Source organism: Stegastes partitus, unplaced genomic scaffold, assembly GCF_000690725.1.
Source record: "Stegastes partitus isolate 25-593 unplaced genomic scaffold, Stegastes_partitus-1.0.2 Scaffold1460, whole genome shotgun sequence".
Lineage (NCBI taxonomy): Eukaryota > Metazoa > Chordata > Actinopteri > Pomacentridae > Stegastes > Stegastes partitus.
In genome coordinates, this window is record NW_007579191.1 from 14499 (window position 1) to 39936 (window position 25438).

Here is a 25438-nt window from a genome sequence, read left to right on the forward strand (position 1 = left end):
AAAAAAAAAAAAAAAAAAAAAAAACAAGACAAAAAAAACATACATTTCTTATTCTTTTACTTGATCATTGAATTTCCTTATTCAGCCTTTAAATGAATAATTGAATTTTTGAAAGAAGTTTAGTTTTGATGTTGATGTTGTATCTTGGTTCTCTAATCTAATCGGCGGCTGTGGCTCAGGTGGTAGAGCGAGTTGGTCGATGATCGGAAGGTCGGCGGTTCGATTCCGCCCTGTAACCTGTTTCACGGTCATTGTGCCACTTCACCCACCTTGCCTGGTATGAATGGATTGTTTGATGTGGTGGTCGGAGGGGCAGAATGGCAGCCACGCCTCTGTCAGTCTGCCCCAGGGCAGCTGTGGATACAATCGTAGCTACCACCACCAGAATGAATGTATATGAATAAATAATTGATGGTGTAAAGCGACTTTGAGTGTCTAGAAAAGCACTATATAAATCTGATCAATTATTATTATTAATAATCCTTGGTTGCAGGGCCGGCTGGAGCCTGTCTCAGCAGACAACAGATGAGAGTTGTGTGCTCACTGCACAGGTCGCCAGTCAGTCATATAGCAAACAGACAACAATTTATGTTCACATTCATATTGCGTTCAGAGATTTAGAGAGGCCACTTATCATAACCTGCATGACTTTGCACAGTAGGAGAAAGCTGCAGCACCTGAAGAAACCCAGAATACAAAGACAACATGAAAACTCCATATAAAAAGGCCCCAGAGCCGTCTTCAATCAAAAGATATAACCAGTGTGTCACTTTAAAAATATTGTGATCTTGTTACTTCTTATTTCTTATCTTTGAAATGAATGCTTACTTTACTTTCACATTTTGTAAACTTTAGATTAGTCTTTATTTATTCTGGTGAAATAACAAACAACAAACTGCTCCTTTTTTTTTTTCTCCTGGTGTTTTGAGACAGAATGACATATTCCTCTCCTGTGTGGCAGTTTACTGTTATTACCATGAACTGATGATAAATCAGAGACTTTTAGATTGTTAAAAGGCCCTATAATATCCTAAGCTATGCTGAAAATATGTGGATGTCACATGCAAAAGTATGAAGCACAAAACAACAAAATGGTCTCAGATATCACAGCTGTTTCCGTTTTACCATTTAACATACGATTTATAGCCCCCTACAGGGGTTTTGATAATAATAATTTCAATAGTTTGCAATGAAAATGAGACAAGGACCAGGGTGAAAAACTAATACGTTGTTACCAGAGAAACATGGTGTATTACGAGTTTGTGTGTGCCTGTAAGTGTCTCACAGTCATAGTCGTGTCGTAAACAGGGTTGTCTTCCACGTAGATTCGCTTTCCAAGCCGCATTTTGTGCTTCACCAGGTAGAGCAGAGGGTCACACACTTGCTGCTTGTCAAGGCCGATGATGGAGTACGCCATGGAGAACACCTTCACCACGTACGCTGTGATCCTGACATTGAGGTAGCCTCAGATTAGCAAACACTTGGTCACTCCCCTGTGATCTAACAACACCGTTTATCAAAAATTAACGAAATAATGGTTTAAACTACTTTTCCATCGTAGCTCATTTTATGCATGGATATATTTAAAGCAAACTCTTTTTTTTGTCCAGAGTACCTTGTGTTTGTTTTGTTAAAATCCACATTGTTGGATAAACCCATTTCTCAGGTTATTAAAAAAGAAATTCAGTGTCACCACTGAAACTGAAACACTTGAAGCCTGTTCCACTAGATTCTTCTGAAATCAGCACGTGGGTTTTAGAGATTTTACTAGAAATGTAAAGGTTTAGATAGTACCATGTACTTGCTCCTTCGCCTCTGTAGGGCGGGTAAGAGCCATCACTCCTTCTGTATGCCAGCTGGTTCTCATAGCCTGAAAACAACACAAAAGAATTCAAAGAGAAGATGTGAGGAGTGAGATAGTTTGACTTGCCCCAAAACATAACTTGTCCCAAAATCATCTATCTGTTCATCATCCAGTTAGCTAAGAAGCCATCTAACTACGAACCACACTATAGTTCATCTATCAAATATCCTGATCGTCATCTGTCCATCCATCCATCCATGTATGTATTGAGGTATTTCTCCCTGTCAACCAATACACTGATGTGCACGTCCATTCATTCATGGGTCCATCCATCAATTAGGTAGCCATTTAGTCACCTGTGCATCCATCCATCCCTCCACATATCAGTAGTCCATTCATCATTCATCCATGAATTCAACCAGGCAACAGCTAGACATCCATCCATCGTCCCTGTAGCGTACATATAGTAGCTATGTAGCTGACTCTGTACCCAACAGTTCATCCATCCTTTATTCCACATACACCAGAAAATGAATATAATTATTTGTGCCCATCCAGTTTACCTCGTATGTTCGGTTCATTTCATTGTAGATATCCTGTTTAACTAGTAATAAATCCACTTATTCATGTGTTCTTTCTCTGTTTCACCTCTCGTGATGTATCGGATAGCCTCAGCCTTGCGCTGCACTCCCACGCTCTCCCAGCTGTTGCTTCGGTCCAGGTACAGGGTGGCAATGAGCGGCAGAGTGATGGAGGCCAAGTTCTGCTCCACACAGCCACCGGGCATCCGGATCAGAGACGCCAGAGAGTCCTCACTGATCGAGTTATCAATGCTGTCTGCCAACACATTGCCTGGAGAGAAATGGACAAGAGAAATCAGGAATCAATCTATTTTCTAACTTTCATTTATTTTTTCCTGTTCAAATCTCTGTCAGTGACCAACCTCTGATATTGATGAATGTCTCTGGTGAAGAGTTTGGCACAACTGACTCCAGTTCCTGCTTGCCCATAAGAACTGTCTGTGTTCCTGCAGTGAATGGAAACATTGTGACAACACATTTATGTTTTTGTTTTTTTTTTCTTTTCAGTTTTTTGTACCTCTGTTTACTTTCTTAAAGGTGCATCCTCTGTCGCTGATGTTAAAAGATTCTAAGATCTTGACAGGGCCAACAAGGCTTTATGTAGACCTAAAACCTGTAGCAATTCAAGTCAGACACCAAACTGAAGTGGACTAGAAAGTTTTATTTCAGGTCAGGAGGACTCTTGCTTGACACAAAGTTTGTACTTTGTGAAAGTTTGCTAACATTAAAGTATTAAAACGTCACCACACACTACTCCTGGTTAGAATGTCAGTAAATAGATGAAGACATGGTTTGTGACTCATAATGACAGGAGAGACAGACTGCAGAATCCCATTTTTGGAAACGCACTGAATCAACTCAAGCTGAGTGAGAGAGACTGAAGGTATGAAATCTTATAAATTTGGCAAGTTGACAAGTGGTTGATAAGACATAATAAAAAATCAATAATCACTCCAATCTTCTTACCTCCCTGAGCAGATGGGTTCAACACAGCACTCCAAACTTCAGTCTTCTGCACTCCATCCAGCTGTTTCGGTCAAGAAAGAAGTTATTATAAAAACAAACTTAAAAATACAAAGACATAAAATTATTGTACTATTCAAGTAAGGAAACATAATTTTGTGTATTGCAGGCTTTGCTGCTGTCATCAACATCCACCTCTTCATCATCAACAGTGACTCACCACCACCCGCAACAACTTCTGGATGCGGTCTCCTCCCAACATGTCTCTGGCAACCACCATTACTTCCAGAGGAAGTTTCCCCACCACCAATGGTACAATAGTGTAAGGCACCGCCACTGAAGAACCAGCCCTCACAGTCACTTCCTGTGTGTGTCTGTCCTTGAAAGCAACACTGCACATGCCCTCTGTCTTCATCAGTACCACCCTTACCTGAACACAAACCAGTCATGAAGCGGTAAGCAACGGCAGAAACGCTGGAGAAATCCATTATTTACCATTTAAGGTTAAGGACATAAAAAGGTGATTTTCTTACATGCAGGTCGTCATAGCCGTAGTTATGGACCACAGCTTTGATCACGACCTGTTCGTGCCTCGCCACTGAATATGGCAGCTTCAGATCCACAAAGAAACGCTTCCAAGCTCTGACATTGTAAGGCTCAGCAACGCAGAAACCTACAGATGTTCAGGAGGTGATCAGTGACGGGTCTCCTGCATGTACAGGAATATACTCGTAGAAATAAAATAATAATAAAATAGTCCTTCGATAACAGTTCAAGTCATTTCTGGTTTGAATCAACAGTTGTTGGTGGTTCATGAAAGACACTGCAGTTCTTTCAGAAATGTGTACCATCAACATAGATAAAAAGTTTTAAAAAAACAAATTTAAAATGGTTTGTATATTGCCTACATAATATTGCTGGAACATTCTCAGCATTAGCCTTAGTAGCCTTGCCCACCGTCCTCCACCTCCTACCTGTTTGAGGGGATGAACTGACTGCCAGAACTCCCCACTCTGTGATGCTGTCAGGCAAAGCGTTATCCACAATCATAGACGCCAACCTGTTAAATCAAATTCATACTGTTGTTATCGAAACCAATTAGGTCCAAGGATAAAACCAGAGCTTATTTTAAATGACTGCAACATTAGTTTCATTAAATGAAAGTGGAATCTGCTATTTATTTATTTATAAACAATAATGACATCTTTGCAGCAGATGCGTGTCACAATGCAATAAAGGAAGCAGCACGCACACAGTACAGGAGTTTGCATTAGTGCTAAACATGACACATACATGTGCACACATGAATGTACACAGATCACTGTCATATTGGTGTTCTCTGTTTTTAGAGCCGTTTGCTCAGTGAGTGTCACTGACCAAACAACATGATGCAAGTCACATAATGAAATGTTCTGTCCGTTATTACACATCAGTGTACTTAGTGACTGGATTTGGAAAAACCATTGGAGAGTTGTTGAACCAATAGTTCTCTGCATCATGTGTAAGGAACAGCTTGTTTACTGCATTGTTCCATCTATGAAAATGACTAGTGGTGTCGAACAAACAGATTCATATATCGCCAGTAAAGCGTAAACCCCCTCCCACAAAAGCAATGAACTTTAATTCTGATCTTCTCACGATTTTCACTCACTTCTCTTCTCTAACATCTTGTTTGTAGGATTTATTATTTTCCCTTTTCCAAATCCAAAGCAAACAGTCCTGTCATGCTTGTTTTAACTTAACTTGTCTTGTTTTGTTTTTTTCTCGGTATAAAATTTATTTTTCAGGTGAGTTTATGACAAAACAACATTAAAAAATGTTTTGGATATTTTCAGGTTTACTTATGTAATGCCCAAGCACATATTTGCTGTGTACCTTACTGACTCGGGTCTTTCACTACTTTGAAGTAAGACGTTGTGTTGTAGTGGCCTATTTGCTAGTTTCTTATGTACTCTGTTGACATTGTTTAATACAAGATAATACACTTGGCACTACTTTGCTTTACTAACCACCAGAAAGAACAGTAGTTCAACAATTTTAGTGTGTGTTTATTGTAAAGCGTTCCTTTCTTTGCCTTTACATTGTGATAATTTATCATTTCAACCTAACGTGATTCATATGCAGGTGGAAACGCACTCTCAATGTGTACATTTAGGAGAAATATTTCTACATGGATTGCTTGCATTCTGAGATGTGCTAACCTTGGGTTTACTTTGTCTCTGCACTATCCTGGAATTTCTGTATTTTTTCCCGTTTTAAGGACAGAGTTCAGGTTGCACTGCAGTCCTCGTCTCTGCTAATGCTCCTTTAGTTATCTGGTTAGATTCTCAGTCATCCAGAACATGCTCACCTGAAGCGCTTCAGTAGAAGACAATTAGACATCAATTTGATTGTAGAAAATGTTTCACCTCGCATCCAAGAGGCCTCTTCAGTTCTGGAGCCTCAGAATCAAAACTGAAGAAGCGTTTTGCATGCGAGATGAATCGGCTTCAAGAAACTTAAAGTCCAGTTACTTTTTACTGAACCTCTTGGGATTACCATGACCTGGATGACTGAGAAGGTGCTAACGGTGGTGAAACTTTCCGGGGAGTAATCTAAATATGCTGCTAAAAGTATGTGATACGTGGTATCGTAGACCACCTCTTCTATTTGGAGATGACTGTTCCAGTTTGAAGGAAGCTGTCTATGTTATACTGGTCTATCATCAATGGACCATTAACCATGTGTTTATCTGGGGTTGTGAATACATTCCTGGGACTCCCAAACAGTCAGTTAGAGCCGAGGAAGCCTCTTAAATGAGAGATAAAAGAACCAAAGAGAAGTCCAGCTGCCTTCTACTGACAGACTTAGGATCTCCATCTATTTCCATCTCCCTGTGCAGTAGGGCAACCAGTAGGAGTCGCATGTTCAATGATAAGGACAGAAACTCTTAAGGTGGCACGATGTTCGAAACAAACTAGCTTATATTATGTCAACTGAATATGACAAAAGTGTTAAACTCCCTCTCTGGCCATTTATTTATCCCTTAAACCCCTCCTCTGTGTATATCTAAGTTTAACAAGTTAAAGCTTCAAATGGCATAGACACGTCCTAACACTACACCAATGCTTACTCTAGAATGCACAGAATACCCAGTATGTAAAAAAACGCCATAAGAGCAGGTCAACAAGTAAAAAACCTTTTGAAGCTTTAATAGCTTTTCAAACTGTTAAACAGTGAAGCTGCATCCAAAGTAAGCTAAGGGTGTAACTTCTGCTGTAATCTTTTACTCACCCGTCTCTGTCTGCCTGGCTGGGCAAGTAAACATCCATCCACAGCCAAGACTCATAGAACTTGGAACGCAGATACACTTCAGTCTCATCCAGGTACTCCCACTCGTCCTCCTCTTCTTCCTCCACTGCCTCTCTCACCACTCCCAAAAGACTGTCTTCTTCTCCCATTTTGTTTGCACTTGTATAGATTGGCCGTTCTTGTCCAGGTGGTCCAGGCAGTCCAGGCAGTCCAGCCGATCCAGGCAGTCCAGGCATTCCAGAGAATCCAGGCAGTCCAGGTGGTCCAGGTGGTCCAGATCTACGTCCCCAATCTATTTGAATACATTCACACATGATTAGCAGGTAAATATAAAATATAAGGAAATGAAAGTTATGTTTAAGTTGCTTTTTTTTTCTCAATAAAACTCCCTATGTGTAGGTGTAGCCCTGCGGTCCAACAAATGTCTTGGGTGTGCCTCGTCCTTCTTGATACATTCAGAAGGATAATTTTTGAAATGATTGATTATGTGTGGGCTGCAAGGTGGCTCGGTGTTTAGCACCGTCGACTCACAGCTAGAAGATCCCCGGGATCTTTCTGAATGGAGTTTGCATGTTCTCCCCATTCAGCGTGGGTTCTCTCCAGGTTCTCCGGCTTCCTCCCACAGTTCAAAAACATGTTGAGGTTAATTGGTGATTCTAAATTGTCCGTAGGTGTGAATGTGAGTGTGCTTGGTTGTCTGTCTCTAAGTGTAGCCCTGTGATAGACTGGCGACCTGTCCAGGGTGTCCCCTGCCTTCACCACTGGTAGGAATGTGAATTATTTTGCCCCTTGACTCAATGTCTCACACTCCAACAGGGTTCCAAAAACTCATTGGCGACTGTTGTTTCAAGTAAAAAAAAATCTTGCCATTTTTAATTCAGCCAATACTTTGGTTTACGGTAAAACCTTATCATTAGCCTCAACTGTGCTACTGTGTTGAGTCTTAAAATGTTGCTCGCTAAAACATGATGAACCTTATAAATATACTACTAAATTTAAAAGTATTGCGTTCAAAGGTTTCAAGATGTCCAGCTAACTTAAAGTCCAACTGGATGCACAGTTGACAAAGCGGAGGTACTGTAGTTACCAAAGTTATGCCGGGAGAGATGTACTCTGCTGTGTGTGAGAAAGGGATCCGAAGTCCTGGGTCGAGAGGAGGTGGTGGGAGCTGCAGTGGTGGGAGCTGCAGTGGTGGGTGGCATGGTGGTGGGAATCTCAGTGTCAAACACCTGGTCCCTGTATGTGGCGCAGCAGTATCGAAAAGCGCGGATGCACTCCCAGCCCTCAGTGATGTAGAGGGAGCGTCGCGTGCAGGAGTACGGCATCAGGATCTCCCTGAGGCCGTCTTTACAGCAGCGACGCTGCAGCTTCTCCTTGTAGTGACTCTCTGCAGGCACAGGGAGAAGAGATAGGCGCCCAGTCATCAGCACCAGCAATGTGGTACTCCATTACTTTTAAATCAACAGTCAATAAAAGCCCAATGTGTAATGTGAAATAGGCTGCTGTTAGTGTTGAACCTAGATAGAATTTCCACCAAATGTGCCAGTTTCATGCAGCTGTTTAGCTTCTTTGTCTTTATTTTATTAGCACATTTACTATAAGACTGAAATGCCAGACAAAGTTAGTGACTAGCAGGGGAAGAAAGTGAGACATTAAGCAGCAAAAAAGACAAGTATTTGTTTCTAGACATGGAGAAGATCCTTTCAGACCAAATGCAAATTAATATTAGGCACTACAGGGGAATTTATATATCTACATCCATACCTATATCTACATCTGCTTAGTGCGTAAAACAGCAACTGTCTGTTGTGGTGTTCTTCTCCCCTTAAGTTTGCAATTAATCGAATTAATTATTCTCTAAGGCAATGCATTACGAGTCAGCCAAAAGGTAGAAAGACGACAAGCACTAAAATATGTGCAGATGGTGCACAAAAATGTTATACAGGCCGATCTCAGTTAGTGCTCATCACCAGCCAGGTCGCAGAACTGCTCATCCCGCCTGTTCTCAGCTGAACAGAGCATTCATGATGAGACGCCACTCACCCAGCTGAGCTTTACGCTTCAGCAGCTCAGCAGAGCGCCTCCTCCTGGAACTGCCTGGGCACTGCAGGGCTGAGGAGAGGAGAGGAAAAAAAACATCCTTATACAAGGGAACATTGCACTAGTCGTGCTTTCGTCAAACAGCTGAGCAACAGCAAATAGTTGTTTAAAAAAGATTTGGGTAAATAGTATTACTTTGGAAGGATATTTAGGATACAATGGACAAGATGCAAAATTTCAGATTCGTCACAGCTCTTTAGTCGAGTTTTATCTTCCTGTGGTGCCCATTCTGTTTCCATGTCTCCCCCTTTTGTTTGTGTACAATTAAGACATATTGTAGCAGCTCAGAAATTGCTTTAAAAGCAAGCTAACAGTCCAAAACTACTAGTATTTTAATAATCTTTAAGATGAATTCCTTTTTGACACTGTATGGGTTTTTGGCCACTTTTAATGTAAATCTCTTGTGAATATAAGTTGAAAGCCACTTTAAATTAAGTGTCAGCTCAGTTCCAGACTTTTTAGCTGTGGGTACCACCTACGACACCTTAGTTAAGCATATGCTCATTACACATAATACAGTATTCAGTATTAGACAAAAGTCAACATATTTGGAGGTTTTAGGAGAAATCCACCCAAAGTAACTCTGGGATTGCCTCATTTTCAGCAAACACACAGTGTAAACATGGCCTTGAGCTGCAACAAAAGGAAAGGGGGACTCAAAGAGCAGACATTTATTTTCTAATACAAGTTAATTTATAATTTTTTACGTTTATGACAGTTTTTTGTTTTGTTTTCTGTACCGGTGTGGATATGTATATCCAAGTACACTGGCTTTACAGTTAGCAGTAACACTAAATAAGTTTGTTAAACTTCACAACTGTCACAGCATATGAAGCATTCCTGTGAACTAGTCTGTGTTTTGCTCAGCAGCCTGACTGGAGAAGCTAAATCAAGTGGATATCTGCCTTCACCGCAGCATGTTAACAACATGTACAGTGGTGTCAGCTCAGGAAGTTGCTCAAGTGAGAAAATGTGTTTCTTTGTTTTACGGTGTGAGGCTGAAATGCTCCTGACAGGACAAATAGCTGCCCCATGCTCGTACATACTCTGTCTGGTTTGAGTTTGGAACCCGGCACTGGAGGCGTAAAGCAGTCCTGCATCTGAAAACACTGCTGTGGCATCTCGGCCTCCCCCATGAGTGCAGCCAATGTCTCCGTGCTCCACCACGTCCCAGATCTGAGCAAAAAAGCGATGACATGATTTCATACAGTGCTTTAACATGATGCTTGTTAGTATAGAGTAAAAAATAACCCACTGTCTTGTAACAATACAGCATTTTCCAAAGTGTATTAAATTATGTGAAATAAAAACTAACTTTTAGGATTATTATACATATTTGCAAAGAAAGGATTCATTCTTATTGTGGTTTTGGGGTTGTGCCAACAAAATGTGTCACAAGTGGGAAACTGAAGAATTAAAAATGAGATACAGAGATTTTCTTATGAATAACTCTTAAGGTAATTACCTAAACCCTTTTTATCTAGCATTTATATTATTGCTCATTTCCTGAGCTCACTTGTCTTTTTCTTTTTCAAAGCATTATAAAAAGTTCAGATATAAATACACACACACCTTCCTCTGTGTGAGTCTGTCCTTGTTGAGAAGATACACAGCGTTGTCCACAGCCACCAGGCTGACATTTGCACCCGGGTCACCTCTGATCTGAAACCTAAAGCTCTTCCCAGGCACGTGGTCTCTGTGAATGCCGCCCACCGGCCCCACTTTGAGCTTTAAGAGAGAATGAAATAAACATACATCGACACAGCAACTGACCAAACTACTAAAGCTGCTTGTTGGTTTGTGTTAGCTTTCTTGCTTCTGACTGCTATCAGCCACATACAAAAAAAAATTCAAACAGTCAAACAATAAAAATGAGAAGAACCAAAATTAAAGAACAAGGCTGACATTATTCTATATTTCAAAAACAGCTCCTAATTATACAGTCTCATCTACACAGAAACGACACAGGGCTATTTTTGGATGTGGATTTGTGCACTTTTGGTGCTCTACTGAGTATCCGTCATCTGGATATATGTCCCACGCAGTGCAACACTGTGACTGTAGTCTGTGCCCTTTCATAAGATTTGTTAACTGTAGGGAAAGTGGAGAATATTGGCCATTCGAAGTCAGTTATTCGAGTTGTGAGTCAAAAGTGTCACTTTTTCAGATATGGAACCACCACTGTAGGCTCCGCCTGCCACCTTTGACATGGAGCTGAACACTCACCCCTCCAACACAGGAATCCGCCACATCTATCCACACGGAGTCCGACACCACCTCCTCACGTCCAGCCCAGGGAATGTTGTAGAATGCCACAAAGCGAAATGATGGCATCATCTCTGGTGTTACCGGCAGTAGGACGCTGGTGACCACTTGGCCAGTTACATTTATACGCTCAACAGTTATGATTTTGCCTTTATTGAGCACCTGAGTTTTGAAGAGAAAGAAAGTATTTACTTCAGAATGTGTTTCATTTAATTTAGTGTGTCTCCTAATTTCCAGGTGTACTGTGGTGTTCTCGTCTCACTAGGTAGGTGATGTGCTTCACGAATTCTCTTTGTGTCTGTTGTGCAACAGAGATGCTGAGTTTCAGGGACAGTCCTTCTCCTACAGACACTGTGTTGGTTCCTGTGGAGATGTATAAGTAGTTTCTTTGAATTGAGTCGAAGGTGGCATAGGGATGAACAGTGACCTGTTTTTTGGCCTGCTGCTCTGGTCTCAGGCCAGCCTGTGTGGTCTCTACCTGCAAAACACAGCAAATGCAAAATAATTTAAAGTTTGTAACAGCTTTGTCTGAATAAACCCAAAACTGGATGTCCCATACCCCAGCAGCATAAATAACATAAAGCTATTTATCTCAGAAAATAACAATACAAACACATGACAATAAAGAAATCTCAGTAAAACATCGTTTTAATAATAACCTTCAAATAATTCTAATTTGCTGATTTCAGCAGTTTATCAGTTATCAGAGCTGTTTGTAACTAACTTTCTGTTCATAAACAATTCAAATAATTTGCAATGATTTCAGCTCTACAATAACACAATGTTGGTTCTTAAAAATAAATATTACATCACATCCATTGGTAGAAGCTCTGTTGGAGTAAAAGCAGCATGCAGCCATACTAACAGAGATGGTCTGTGCATGTTGATCAGTGGGCATGTTGATGGAGGCTCTGACGGTGCCGGAGGCGACGAACAACGGTGTCTCCTGCAAGTTCAGCTTGACCAGGACGTTACGGGCCGGGGAGCCATCGTGGTGGCTCACTTGGATCTGGACGGGATGGACAGAATTCCTCTTTGCTATTTTACACATTTTATTTCACTGACATTTTTATTCAGAAATCGACAATTACTACAAAAGACTGAAAACACGGATGATGGCTCTTACTTGGAAGTCCAAAGGCAGGCCTGGTTTGAAGTACTTTGGCATGTCTTTGAAGAATATGACATAGGGAGACTCTACGATTTTAATCCCAGTCTTTTCAGCCTCAACCAGATCACTCCCTGCAAAAACAAGAGTGAAACAGGAGTTAAGAGCTACCTGTGACCAAAAACGAGAATCATTTCATAAACACAGAATCAAAAGTCTTTTAATACCATTTTTGCAACAATGTAAAGGAAATGAATACTTCTGAAAGTATCCAAACTTATTAATTACACTTTCAGTGAAGTGTGCATTGTTTGTACTTGAGATTAATTCTGGACTCTTCATTGTTCAAGTATTTTGCTTTTAACATCTAAAACAACTTTTTTACTAGAACAGCAGCAACATGCCCCACATTTCCCAAAAGTATGACTCATGGCAAAGTGACTTCAGTTTACCCAGAGGGCTAAAGGGCATGTTGATACACTGCTGACCTGAGGCGTGGAATTGCCCCTTAGAATTGCACAAATGACACAAGAGATCCTGACAAACTAGGCTCTGGTAACGACATACTGGAGAGTTTGGTATTACGAGGCTGTGCTACAAAGAACAAAGCAAACTCAACAAGCCAAGTCCCAGTTTGTTCAAATGTCTCACCCAGATTTCTGTTAGATTTGTGTGCATTTTAGTCAAACTTCCACATTCTGACCTACACCTAGATTCTGAGAGACATGAAGTAGTTACCTGTGTTGGTGAGCACAGACACTTTGACATACACAGAGTTGCCCACCAGAGATCTGATGTTGGGATAAGCTCTCTTGATCTCCTCCATACTCAGTGTGACGGCTCCGCCATCCAGCTGCAGAAAACACAAAACAAAATGTTTTGAACAGAAATATAGGCTATTTTGCTTACAAATGAATAAATGAAGAGCTAAAAGAGCAAACTCGTAGCTATGAAGGTAACGTCATCCATTGAGGAAGTGCGTGAGATGTGATGGAGGCTCTAGAATTCCATGTATTGTTTGAATGTACAGATATGGAAACAATGTAAAACAGGGAAAACTGTTTGTCAAAGTTTTATATTCAGCATCCATCTATGTTTAGGTTGGCTCTGGTATTTCAGTCAGAGAAACCAAAAGCAATACATAGACTCAGAACTTTTCTAATAAGTATGTTAAACTTGGGGCTGCAGGGTGGCGCAGTTGGTAGCACTGTTGCCTCGCAGCAAGAAGGTTGCCGGTTCGCGTCCCGGTGGGGGCACCGGAATCTTTCTGCGTGGAGTTTGCATGTTCTCCCCGTGCAGCGTGGGTTCTCTCCGGGTTCTCCGGCTTCCTCCCACACAGTCCAGAGGTTAATTGGTGATTCTAAATTGTCCGTAGGTGTGAATGTGAGTGTGCTTGGTTGTCTGTCTCTAAGTGTAGCCCTGCGATAGACTGGCGACCTGTCCAGGGTGTCCCCTGCCTTCACCCTAAGTCAGCTGGGATAGACTCCAGCCCCCCCGCGACCCTAATGAGGATTAAGCGGTGTATAGATAATGGATGGATGGATGTTAAACTTGTTTAAATGGTTTTCTGTTGTTTCAGACTGCTTGTCTTAAAGCATTTACTTGTACTGTTTGTACTCCATAAAACTGCTAGTTAGATCAATGAAAATAGACAAAAAAGAAAATGCTAAAATATCAACCTTAAGGTAGGATTTCTTTTTTCGTTTATGCCAAACTTTTTCAAGCTGTCCTTCCCCTCAACTTGCTTGTTCAATAATAGATTTTCTAAATCTTGAACCGAATGAATTAGTGTAGAACTCATGGAGAGTTCATACCCAACTCTGCAGATGAATGCAGCTTTTAGGCTGTTTTAAGTTGTTGTTTTGGTTTTCAAATTGCATGTTAGTCTGACTCACTGAATGTAGATTTCAGATATAAGCCTGATATTTCTTCAGCACAGTTTTCTCCTCCCCTTCCACGATCCATGTTACCGTTTTTTAGAATCCCCCCTTCTACAGGAAATAACTTTTGAGTAGCAAACTGATAATTAAAACTTTCAAATTAGCTGTATTAGTAACAGTGCTCATTTCCCTGCATGCACCAAAACTTCCCCCTATTACTGTTTTGTGGGGGCACCATTGCTGCATTCTGGGCTTAGTGCTGCCTAGGATGGTTGTGATTGGTTTAGAGAAATAAGTAGCACAGTAAAGTGACAGTAAGTACAAAAAAATCTAAAAGTGAAAAATGTTAACCAAAGACAATAGCAAAGTGAAGCACAATAGTCGCACATAGATCAGAAATGTATCAGCCAATATAAACAACCGCAAATCAGAGATCGCTCACAGTTGCTTCATTTCAGGGTAAACTTACATCTGACACCTGCTTCACTGTCGGTAATCTATTCATCTCTTTGTTGATCTTTACTCCAAACACAACGTAGGCCTTTCCCTGGACCGGCTCCCCATAAAGGTACCTGGAACACAGACACCAAAATGGTTAGGTGGCAGTCAGTGGTCTTCATTTGTTTTTTTACAATTCCTTTCTTGCAATTGCAATTTAATGGAATGAGGCTCAGATGTCCTTAAAGGCACATTTTGCAGCACCTGACTGTTATCAGAGGCTGTTTCTAGGCTTAGATACAGTTTTAGAGATTTAGTTAGAACAGGGTTTAGGCCAAACGTAGGACCAGATTAGCAGGATTTTAAAGGTAACTGTCAAGTGAAGTAACAATTCAATAACAGGTGGTGTTTAGGCTTACTTTAGGTGAATGAATTTGGTAAAACGGTTTATAAAATTGGCATAAAGTAAGTGTTTGTTTGTATTGAACCAACCTGGCTGAGATGTCGACCACCAGTTCGGTGTCATCCAGGCTGAGGAAGGACTTTCTGGGTGTCAAAGTAACATTGAAGGCAGGCAGCACTGAAAAAACAGGTCATAAAATAAAGCGTGGCTGTATTACAGATATAATTAGAAAGCTATTCCAAACTGTGACTTTGATAAAAACATACAGAGAAATGCTTTTGATGTGCAAGAAAAATCTAACTTCACCCACCGTATTTCTTCACCTCAAACTGGGAGGTGAACGTGTTCTGCTGCCAGTGGTCGAACTTTGCAGTGAGGATCCATGTTCCTTCACTGTAGGACATGAAGTTATATTACAAAAAGTACAGAAAAAACAAAAAAAAACCCTGACTTTTAGTCTTTTCTATGTGTGTAATTAAAATATGGATCAAATTATCACTGGCAAATTAACAATGATCCCTTAATAAATGCCTAAAAAAAGAAATAATTTCCAAATCAGTTTTCAGTCTCGGATGCTGCAGCTCCTCACATTAGAGATGATGAAATTGAAAACACAGCATCCATAAACTCTGATGTTTAAGTTCGCACAGGAAGAAAAGTATGATTCCGCTACAGCAACTGCAATAACACCATTTAAATACAACGTTTAGCGGTCTCAGAAAATGCTTGATGTGGAAGATATAAATGTATTTGTTTGAGAGCAGTTGTACAATGTAAAAGCTGTATGATAATTGTATTAAAGTTAAAAATCATGGTAAATTGTCCGTAGGTGTGAATGTGAGTGTGCTTGGTTGTCTGTCTCTAACTGTAGCCCTGTGATAGACTGGTGACCTGTCCAGGTGTCCCCTGTCTTCACCCTGAGTCAGCTGGGATAGACTCCAGCCCCCCATGACCCCAGTGAGGATTAAGCAGTGTATAGATAATGGATGGATGGATTATTGATATCATGGTAATAATGCACATATTGTAAACATATTGTACACAGTCCAACACCAGTGGCTATGTGGGTTGACATTCAGACAGATTAGGGGGCTTCAGCCGAAACTGTATCAATAGCGGATGTTGGGATTTTTGTTTTTCAGTTCTTCTAGTTTCTAGTGTCTTTTTGCACACTGTTGTACAGTTATGGTTTCAGACCCTCTCTCTTCCTACACTCATATTTTGAGTGGCATTCATTTCTAAAAAAAAGAGACAAGATGCACTTCAAACAAAATTAAAAATGAATTTGAGTGAAACCATTTTCGTTTTGATTTGTTCTCCTTTTTTCCTATACATAACATATCGTTACTGTGAATTATTTTGGCCTCAAAAATCGAGGAGAGAAAATCTAGTATGGTGTCACACTCAACATTTTATGCTGCCAACAGTAAAGAATCTACAACAACCCAAAGACTGTGGCTAAACTTTCATGTGTAGGTCTAAAGGATGATGAAAGATGAGCCAAGCAAAAGGATCTTACTTGACAATTTCAGAAAGAGGAAATGTTTGGGAAAAGAAGCCATCGGGAGCTTTGGTTCTGGAGATGTGTTTCACCACCACACCATCTGGATTCTACACAGAGAGACCTGTCAGTTAATATACATGACAAATAAACAGGATATCACAGAAGTATTATCACAGCCCATGACGCATCATTCCTACAGAGACATTTTGTAGATCCACCTCCAGCTGATCTAACATTCAGTCTTGTTATTATTCTGACATGACTTTGGCATCCCCAGTTTGTATCTCAGAATTTGCAGTAGGATTTTATATTTTCAATCAATACCATTTGCTTACCTGGATGTCTATTGTGATGGAGCTGTCAAAGGCCTTAAAGGACGGAGTGGACACAAAGGCTCTAAATCGAACTAGTGGAAGAAGAGTGAGTTAGAAAGACTAAAGAAACGTTCATAATAAAAGACCACAACACGAAAAAGACTGAATATTCTGACTTTTAACATCCAACCGTGGATTAAAGTTGTTGTTTTAGCCAAAACGCTCCCTGTGGTCTCATGCGGTTATTTTGATCTTTTTTATTGTCATTCATGCATAAATATCTTCTCTGTGTCTTCTGTTCTCACCAGTATCTCCAGGGTTGTAGATGGGTTTGTCTGTCTGGAGGAAGATGTACCCAGAGTGAAAGGACACCATCAGCACTCTCTCCTCAGTGTGGAAACCCTCAAAGGTCACTTTCAGATACACAAACTTGTTGTTTTTTTCTTCACGATTCAAGTTATCCGAAGAAAGCTGAGGTCAAATGAAATGGAGATACAAGTTCAGCGTCTTGATTGGGATCAATCCGGATGAGGACAGTTAATCCTGAACCTACTTTTAAGATAAGATAAGATAAGATAAGATATGCCTTTATTTATCTCACAGTGGAGAAATTCACATCGTTGGTAGCAGCATTCAACACAGGTACACATATACAAGACAGGAAAAAATAAAAATAAAAAATGTACATATAAATATAAGAAACCTTTTGGTACCTTTTATTAGTAGTAGCAGTAATGGTGGTACCTTTTGGTAGGTTCAAGATTATTGAGGCCAAAATTATAACTGTAATTTGACACTGAGCACGGACAGTTACACAATCAGATTTTTTATTTTCAAGAAGCCATATTACAAAGACATGGATGCAACATTAAATCCCTATTCAAAGAAATTTTTCAACTTGAAATTTTTTATATTTTGCAATGTTTCTGTTGTAAATGTTTGCGTCAATGACTATAAGTCAGCATCTGGATACAAATATGACACACTTCTTCAGGTAAAGTTAAGTCATTAAAGACACATTACATCTGTGTCAGTGCACAACTCTTTCAAACTATGACGCTGGCTACTCACCTGTATGGTCTTGAGAGCGCTGAACTTATTTTCTAGATTGAGCGTGACAGTGTCCCGGAGGAGCATGGCGTTTTTACTGAAGTCCTGGATGGAGATGGAGACAGTGACGGGGTTGGACAGACCGTCAGCCTGTAGGTAGATGTTCTCCTCACTGTCTGTCCTCAGCAGGTCCGGAGCCAGGAGGGTGAACCTGCAGGGAAACAGCGGTACATGAGGCTAGGACAGAATGAGGTCTGCTGCATCATCGACGGCATATTACAGCTACATATAGTAGCACAACCACAGTCTACATTACAACTATTAATATAATTTCTGACATGCCACCATTACTGCTACTACTAATACTATTATTCTTGAAGATCCAACTGTGTCCTAAATACCTCAAAGGAAATAACTATAACTTCATTTTACATTTCAAGGAAGCCTACAATGTAATGTGACATAAATCGGAGACACTGCACAGTTGGTAGCTGCTGTTAAGTTCTGAATACTGCCACAAGTGCAGCACATTAACTGAACGTGCAAAAACGAGAGCATACTAGTACTAGTACTGTATATGCTGAGCACAGTGCAAGACAGCCCTTCCTCTGGCAGGAAGGGGAAAGCTTTAAAATGAGTGTTTAGACCTTTATGTCAGGACCTTGGATTGAAATCACATTTTTATATAACAGGCTGAAATAAATGGAAAAAATGAAAAAAATAAAAAATAAATGAGAAATTGTTTCGTTTTCTGACCAAACTTTTAAGGGAAAGTAAATGAAGACCTGATGAATAATGAGATGTTAGAAGAGAATTTAAATATATGTATATATATACATAATTTACAGTAGAGGTTCAACAATATGGAGAGTTAAAATGACCTATCTATGTCTCTAAGATTAGGCATTTGTTTGGCAACTGTACCTTGGTGAAGAACTAATTCTGTCCTTTGGGTTTCCTAAGCTGCAAACAAACAGGACAAGCATTAATTTCACTCATGACACAGTGCTGCAAAGGAAGGCAGAGATAGAATAAATAAATAAACATGTGGTATTATAACACAGGATTATATGAGTATATTGCTTCAGTAGGGCAACATTTCAAAAATAAAGCAAGGAGGTTGAAAAAGGTAGCTGTGCTCATGTGGAGCTGCATATGTAGCATATAGCTACTAAAAAAGAAAGAATGAATTCATGCCTCTTTTAATATATCAAACACAGTATACCCTATCATTTATCCCACAACTAATACGCTTGAAGTGGATCATTAATCAGGGTTTTGCTGGAGAAAACTATCCCATCATGACAAGGACATTTCTGATCAGGAAAGGAGAGTAAATATGTACATATTTCCATTGATGATGAGTTTTAACTCACGTAAACTCAAATTTCTTTCTTTTTTTTAAAAGTCAGGCTTCAGTTACTTACTGGTGGCGGTCCAAGTATTTGTCAAATGTCTCAAATCTGAGGATCAAAGTCAGAAATAATAAGTGAGACAGTCACAGACTAAAGGTTACAACTGTCTGTACTGTTTGATCTCTGTGTGCACATACCTGAATTGGAAGGGCCTCCTGCAATGAACACATCTTGATCAGTAACCAAAGCTTAAAAGGATATAAACTGTCCTGATAGTCTAAAGAAACTGGAGAAGTAAAACAGCTTAACTGCTTACCTCCGTGTATTGTCAAACTGTCCGTTTGACTTGCAGAGAAGCATGAGAAACAAAACGTTGCATAGCTTCCACCGAACCATGTTGACTGCCTGGAGTCTCGATGCACTGTGGCCACCAGGGAGACGATCGACTCCTCTTAACAGACCCCAAACCCTCGAAATGCTACCTCATGAAAGCCCCCAGAGTCAGCAGGAGGGGGAGGGGCTTAGCTCCTGATCAATAACAGGGAGCACAAACAAAAACAAACAAGCACAAAGGGCCGAAGGGTCAACACTGAAACGTGGAAGCTTTTTCACAAATGACAGAATGTCAAACGATAAAGTTTTCTATTTTGTTTTAAGTCATTTTAACCCACATCAGTCAACAAACCGTCCCTCTTGCAAAGTTAAAAAGCGGTTCTATCAGTCTTATCTAACTTCATCCAAACCCTGCTCTTAATCAGCTCTACCATATTATGTCCAAAGTGAAGCATTCCATACAGGGAAACATAAAAAAATGAAGCTATTACCATATGTTATTGTACACGAGAGGACAACACTGAGTATTATAGTAAAAAATGGCATTATGTTTAAGTGGGTAAAGGTGTAGCTACATCAGCTGTGAACAAATAATTATTTACTGTGATTACAAAACCACATAATTCACTTCAACTGTTATATAAATCCTAAATAGGAGATATGAGGTGCTGTCACTCCAAAAAAAAAGCCATTTAAATTGAAAAAGTATTCAAATCCCTGCACATCCACACAGGTGATTTGTACTTTTGTCCGACTGTCCGTAGGTTCCTGGTGGTGTAGCAGAGACACTGTGTATAAAAAGCTGCAATACTTTTTGCTAACATAGTGTGAAAAAACTCAACAAACAGTCCTATAAGCAGTATTTTATATTTAATTTTACAAGGCTCCTGGCAGTTTTGTCAGCAAGTCACATGTGTGGGCATCTAAAAACCAAAAATGAAAACAACCAAGTCATTAAATAAAGTATAATTAATAAAGCTGGGTTGGAAACAGATGCAACATACTGAAGCACACTCTGATATCACACTAGCAACATATGACACATTGTTAAAACACATTTACAATCTTCAAATAAAACTCCCACAGGTGAGCGCACACAACACATTTCTCAACAAATGAAAAGTAAGACATTGTACAGTACATGTTGGAAGCTGAAACAAGCATTTGACTATCCCCTCATTGCTTTATTTTTTATTTTATTTACTACAGAGGCATTAATTTAACTCCTGAACAGAAGAGATGCTAGTTTCTCACTATGAAACAGCAACAACAAATCGTCGGATGCTGAAATCATATCAGAAAAAAGGATAAATTCTGTTTTAAGAAAAAAAATTGAACTGAGCCATGTTGGTTTTTTAAAAAGCTGACTTTTCAGAATGAGACAGATCACTTTTTAACAACAGAACGTTGACGATGACTAAAAGAGCCATCCTCGTTTGATTTTTTTTTTCTTACTTCTTTCTCTACTTTTTGATTTCTGATGCAAAATTATTGTATATTATTATAGATGACGAGGTTTGGACATTCAACACAGACGCACAAATGGTTAACAGTTGTACAAAGGTAGCACGCGTTATGGTTCCCCAAAGTGCAAATTAAGATGGTAAAGAAAGCCGTTGACAACACAAAGGCATGACAGATGGTCTCTCAGGTTAACAGGAAGACATGTTGTTCACTTCATACAGATTAGCCACATAATCTCATACACAAGATAGCATCCAGAACTCAGCGTGTGAGCTCTGCCTACAGTGGTTTGTTCATACATACAATCATTCATAAACACATTTAGCTCAACGATCAGCCTCATTGTCCAGGCTCTGAATCTGAGTCGCTGTAGTCTGCCACCAGAGATGTGACTCCTCCTGAACATGCGCCCTGTTCCTTCTCCTTTCCAGAGTCCTCAGCGTTTGCCAGTCCTTTGTCCGTTTCCTCTGTGGTTTTGACATGCGCCTCCTTGAAACTAGTGCCGTTTGTCTCTGCTACCTTCTGACCTACTTGTGTTGATGGTGCAGATGGGCCCACGTCCAGCTCTGTGATCTTTGAAGTCTGTCCTTCACATGCGTCGCCCTCAGGGTGTGATTTTCTGCGTGTGATGGTGGCACACTGTTCAGCTTTAATTCCGGTCCCTCCTGTGCGTTTTCGGATCAGGGGGCTGTGCGAGGAGCCCAGGGCTTTGGCCACTGCTGCTTCTTTCCCCTGCAGGCCCAGCTTATGGAGCAGACTGCCTGCAGCACCACCTGGTGGTGTTGATGTGGAGTTAAACCATGAACGAGAGGAGATCTGTTTTCGCTTGCTGTGCTGCTTGTCCTCATAGGCTGAATTGAGAGAGGAGGGGAACAATGAGGAAGACATTTCTATGTTAGTTTTATTAGAAGAATTCAAACTTGGTTCTATTTAGATACATGTAGATTAAAGGTGGTTTAGTGTAAATAATTTTTTAAACTTTCCTGTCAGGCAGAGACAGTGAATGAATCATTTCTTAATGACTGTATGCGTGAGAAGAGAAGCCGCTAACTGTTGCTTACAGTCAGGCGTCTGGTAGGTTAGCAGTGCTGCAAGTTTCTTGTCCTCCTCCTTCTCTGGCAGCAGTGGGATGGATAGGTTGGTTCTCATCCTTACTGCATTGTCCTTCTCCTCCTGTTCAGCCAGAACTTTCTTCTCTGTCTGCACCACCAATTCAAACACAGTTATCAGTTAAGGAACACCATAAAATACCATCTGATATCAGGATTGTAGAAGAAATGTGGACATGGCTGAACACTTCATGTGCTGCCAAGAGTAATTTTTATTTTTTGTCTTCTTCTGAACTGTTTTCATGTGTCACTCATGCTTGTAGTGACATGAAAGAAACATGTAGGACAAGTTTTATGCATCACTTTAAATTTAACGATTGCAAACTGGAGTCTGGAAGGAAACCTCTACACAAAATTAGTGGCACTATAACGATAACGGTGATGGGTCTATTGGGCAGTACTACCGCAGCAGTCAAAACTACAAACTTACTCTAAACTTCCTACGGAGGGCGCTGTTGAGCTGGAAGTCATCCTTCCAGCCAGACTGGTAGTCCTGGATCTCTGACAGAGAGGGCAGGGCCTTTTTAAGCTTCTCCTTGTCTTTCCCACCGTGGTCCAGTTTGAACATGGCATCCGTCTCCAGCTTCTCCTTCTCTGCCCGCTCTGTTCCAAGAGGCACAGGATTATGTCTTAAATTATGTCTTTATGTTTGATATGAGCTGTGTACTTTGTGCTGCATGATAACAAAAAATACTTTCTATTATTGGCAGCATCTCCTTTTTCTGTCTGATTTTCATCAACAATAAGTGCCATACAAGGAAGTCAACTGAGAAAAGCATTTGTTTTTTTGATTAATAAACCGAAATCCTTTACCTGTGGTGAGGATCTGCTCATTTTCAGCCATGTCCCAGCGCTCCTCCTTTCTGCTTGCCCCACTCACTATAACATAGTCACAAGTCGCTGGATCTGTCTGCATCTCGATGTAGTTGACACACAGGTGGCACTTCATCCTGAACCTGGTTGAAGAGACAAATACATTGTAAGATTTTAAATATCTCAATTTGAAGAGATGTTCATGATTAATTTCTGAACTATATTGTGGAATACTGGATTCTGCACAACACAGTTTATTACAATGATTTCTTCTTCACACGCCAGCAAAAGCTTATTGTTTAAACGGTAAACCTGGCCACGTATCGTTTACCTGTAGATTGGCGTGGTGTAGTAGTTCCCCACTTTCTTCTTCTCAGCATTGTAACGGACCCCTGTACAAAAACAACATTAGTGTCATGGAAATTAAAAGACACTAAGACCCACTAAACATATTGTGACTCACTTCACGCTTACCCATGCCAATGTGATTTTTGCAGCCATCACACCAGATGTTGTAGGGCATTTCAAACCTAATGTACAAAAACAGCCAATTAAAACATCAAGTTGTCAAGTGCCAATAGCATCAAAACCAGTTTTTGTAAAGATTTCAAGTCCCACTACGTCCCCCCTTATCTTTAAGTCTGAAGCATTCTGTACCTTATAATACTTCAACATATTGTCATTAATTGTAATTTTACTTGTTCTCAAGTGCGTGAGGCTGACAGTCTGTTCTTGCTTTACTTATTTTATCATATTTTGTTGCTTATTTGTGGCAGTACAATGCATTTTAAAAAGGTTCAGCTCCACAGTAGTGTGTGTCTAAACCTGTCTTTTGATTGCATATATATGCTTTTAGGAATTGATAACTGATCAAAACAAACAAACAAAATCTTTTATCTTCAGCCAGCATGAATTTATCATTTCTGTAAGTGCATGTGTACTAACCTGATAATGAGGATGCCCTGGGACAGTTTCCTGGCCCTCTCCCGCAGAGCGTGAGTTTTATGATAGCCATTGAGGGATCCATGCTAAAGACAAAGAATGTTATCGATGTAGTTCAGCTTCTAAACACAAAAGTTGAACTAAATTGACTGACAAAGATCTGTATGGTTGTACTCACCTTGGCTGGATCAAAATCAGGAGGGTAGTATTTATTTGTTCCTTTTCTTTCACCCTGTCAGAAAACAGTACAGAACACTCTGTTAATAAAGTGTAAAAACTTTTAAACATATATCTTTGAGATAAGAGACCCGAGTGAAATGCACATCAAAGCTTACCATAGTGACGACTGGATCTCCACACCAGTAATGGATTCACCCTTTGTTCATCAGAAAAAAAAAGACATTTTGTCACTGACAGTGTATTAAAACAGCTACAACATTTAAAGAAGTTGTGAGCAACTAGTTAATGTTTTTTTAAAACTTTCTTTAAGAGTTGTTGCTTTTGTTGTCCAGAATTATTTAGAGGCTTAAAAAAAAAGTTTAATTCTCTAGATCTAACCAGTGTTTTAACTGAGGAAGACTAAAACGTGTTGTATTCTTGTTTTCCGTCAGCTTCAATGATATAACTGAGACGTAAATGATTCCTGAAAATCATCATTAAATCAAGATACGTGTGATGTATTTTAAATGTGCAGAAAGGTTTGCACACGAGCAGAAATGTTGCTGGAACACATTTGAGCTAATGAAGACTAAGAGTTTAAGAATTCATTAAAAATAATTGATTTATCATTGATGTGAAAAGTTGACACGTGGACACTTAAAGAAGTCACTTCCCCACAATATTCTGAAAGGTGTTTGAATTTGTATTGTCCTTTACACTAATAGAGACATTTAAACCATAAATTGATGCTAAAAATGCACAAATAGCCTTTTGGAACATGTTTTTGTTTTTCTTATGATGTTAAAGCACTTTGGTCGTTTTAAAACACGCCAACATCGATGGCTGGGGACACAAAGGTATTACCAACAAAAGCAAAGACATCAAATACTTCTATCTAGTGTTCAAGACTATTTGAAAATTGTGCAGATTATTTCAGTCATAAATTATACATAGGCCTTTTGACATAACATTTATGAGATTGTAAACTAAATCTGATGAGGACTGACTGATATTGTTTAATCAGGGCTGATATCAACACCAACAGTACTAAAAAAAGACCAAAGACAAACATTTAGAACTGATATATAGCTGTCTATGGGTTTGAAATTCTTAAATAACAATAACACAATCTCCAGGATAATGTTTTGCCAAAATTACATGTATTTATTTATCTTTTTTAGATATGTATGATTCAAATACAGGCATTTAATATGTGTTATACATACAGCAAGTTTAGATAACTACGTAAAGCCCAATACTCCAGAAATATTTCATTAGACTTTGTTAACTTTATCACTAAGCTTTAGTTTTGGACGGTGCTGAGAACAGTTTACTACCAAATTAATAATCAACACTACTGTAGGGTCTTAGCCTTAGTATTTACTAGAATCAGGGAACATGTATTTTATATCATTTGTATAGCGTTATAGTACTTCACATATCATTTATTTTGGCAAAAATCACATAACAAATAACACTCTATGGTCTAAACCTCAATATTTAAACGTGTTATCTTGATTTTAATCGTTTTTGTCGACTAGAAAGCACTTTGGCTCAAAGGC

The 25438-nt window shown here is 39.7% G+C and overlaps 2 protein-coding genes across 2 annotated transcripts in view; both read right to left on the reverse strand.

Moving 5' to 3' along the window:
• Positions 1–19470, reverse strand: part of c3b.2 (complement component c3b, tandem duplicate 2) — a 33256-nt gene extending 13786 nt beyond the window's left edge. Inside the window, exons 1-29 of the mRNA XM_008299779.1 lie at positions 19373–19470; positions 19254–19271; positions 19129–19164; positions 18626–18664; positions 17723–17912; positions 16957–17122; positions 16673–16743; positions 16353–16444; positions 15144–15226; positions 14923–15010; positions 14462–14564; positions 12851–12965; positions 12131–12246; positions 11870–12013; positions 11267–11482; positions 10960–11166; positions 10312–10467; positions 9786–9915; positions 8683–8751; positions 7727–8026; positions 6622–6931; positions 4323–4408; positions 3882–4021; positions 3569–3778; positions 3352–3412; positions 2748–2831; positions 2453–2656; positions 1795–1870; positions 1286–1448 (exon numbers count right to left, since the gene is read on the reverse strand). Of these exons, the coding sequence (XP_008298001.1) occupies positions 1286–1448; positions 1795–1870; positions 2453–2656; positions 2748–2831; positions 3352–3412; positions 3569–3778; positions 3882–4021; positions 4323–4408; positions 6622–6931; positions 7727–8026; positions 8683–8751; positions 9786–9915; positions 10312–10467; positions 10960–11166; positions 11267–11482; positions 11870–12013; positions 12131–12246; positions 12851–12965; positions 14462–14564; positions 14923–15010; positions 15144–15226; positions 16353–16444; positions 16673–16743; positions 16957–17122; positions 17723–17912; positions 18626–18664; positions 19129–19164; positions 19254–19271; positions 19373–19452 (3753 nt within the window). The 5' untranslated portion in view covers positions 19453–19470. The remainder of the gene's footprint in view (positions 1–1285; positions 1449–1794; positions 1871–2452; positions 2657–2747; positions 2832–3351; positions 3413–3568; positions 3779–3881; positions 4022–4322; positions 4409–6621; positions 6932–7726; positions 8027–8682; positions 8752–9785; positions 9916–10311; positions 10468–10959; positions 11167–11266; positions 11483–11869; positions 12014–12130; positions 12247–12850; positions 12966–14461; positions 14565–14922; positions 15011–15143; positions 15227–16352; positions 16445–16672; positions 16744–16956; positions 17123–17722; positions 17913–18625; positions 18665–19128; positions 19165–19253; positions 19272–19372) is intronic.
• A 770-nt stretch (positions 19471–20240) lies between these two features.
• On the reverse strand, positions 20241–24144 carry yju2b (YJU2 splicing factor homolog B). The gene is made up of 9 exons (XM_008299781.1): positions 24053–24144; positions 23896–23949; positions 23721–23803; positions 23250–23305; positions 23107–23167; positions 22776–22918; positions 22393–22565; positions 21915–22053; positions 20241–21704 (listed from the first exon to the last, which is right to left on the reverse strand). The coding sequence occupies exons 1-9, from the start codon at positions 24053–24055 to the stop codon at positions 21193–21195; spliced, it is 1224 nt and encodes a 407-aa protein (XP_008298003.1). The 5' UTR covers positions 24056–24144; the 3' UTR covers positions 20241–21192.
• Positions 24145–25438: the final 1294 nt, after the last annotated feature.

Bases quoted from the DNA above. Each gene is read 5' to 3' on its own strand.
- yju2b (XM_008299781.1), bottom strand. The intron at 22,919-23,106 runs GTAAACGATACG...CTCTTCAACCAG, and splicing joins TACACCACGCCAATCTACAG to GTTCAGGATGAAGTGCCACC. The intron at 22,566-22,775 runs GTAAAGGATTTC...CTCTTGGAACAG, and splicing joins TGAGCAGATCCTCACCACAG to AGCGGGCAGAGAAGGAGAAG.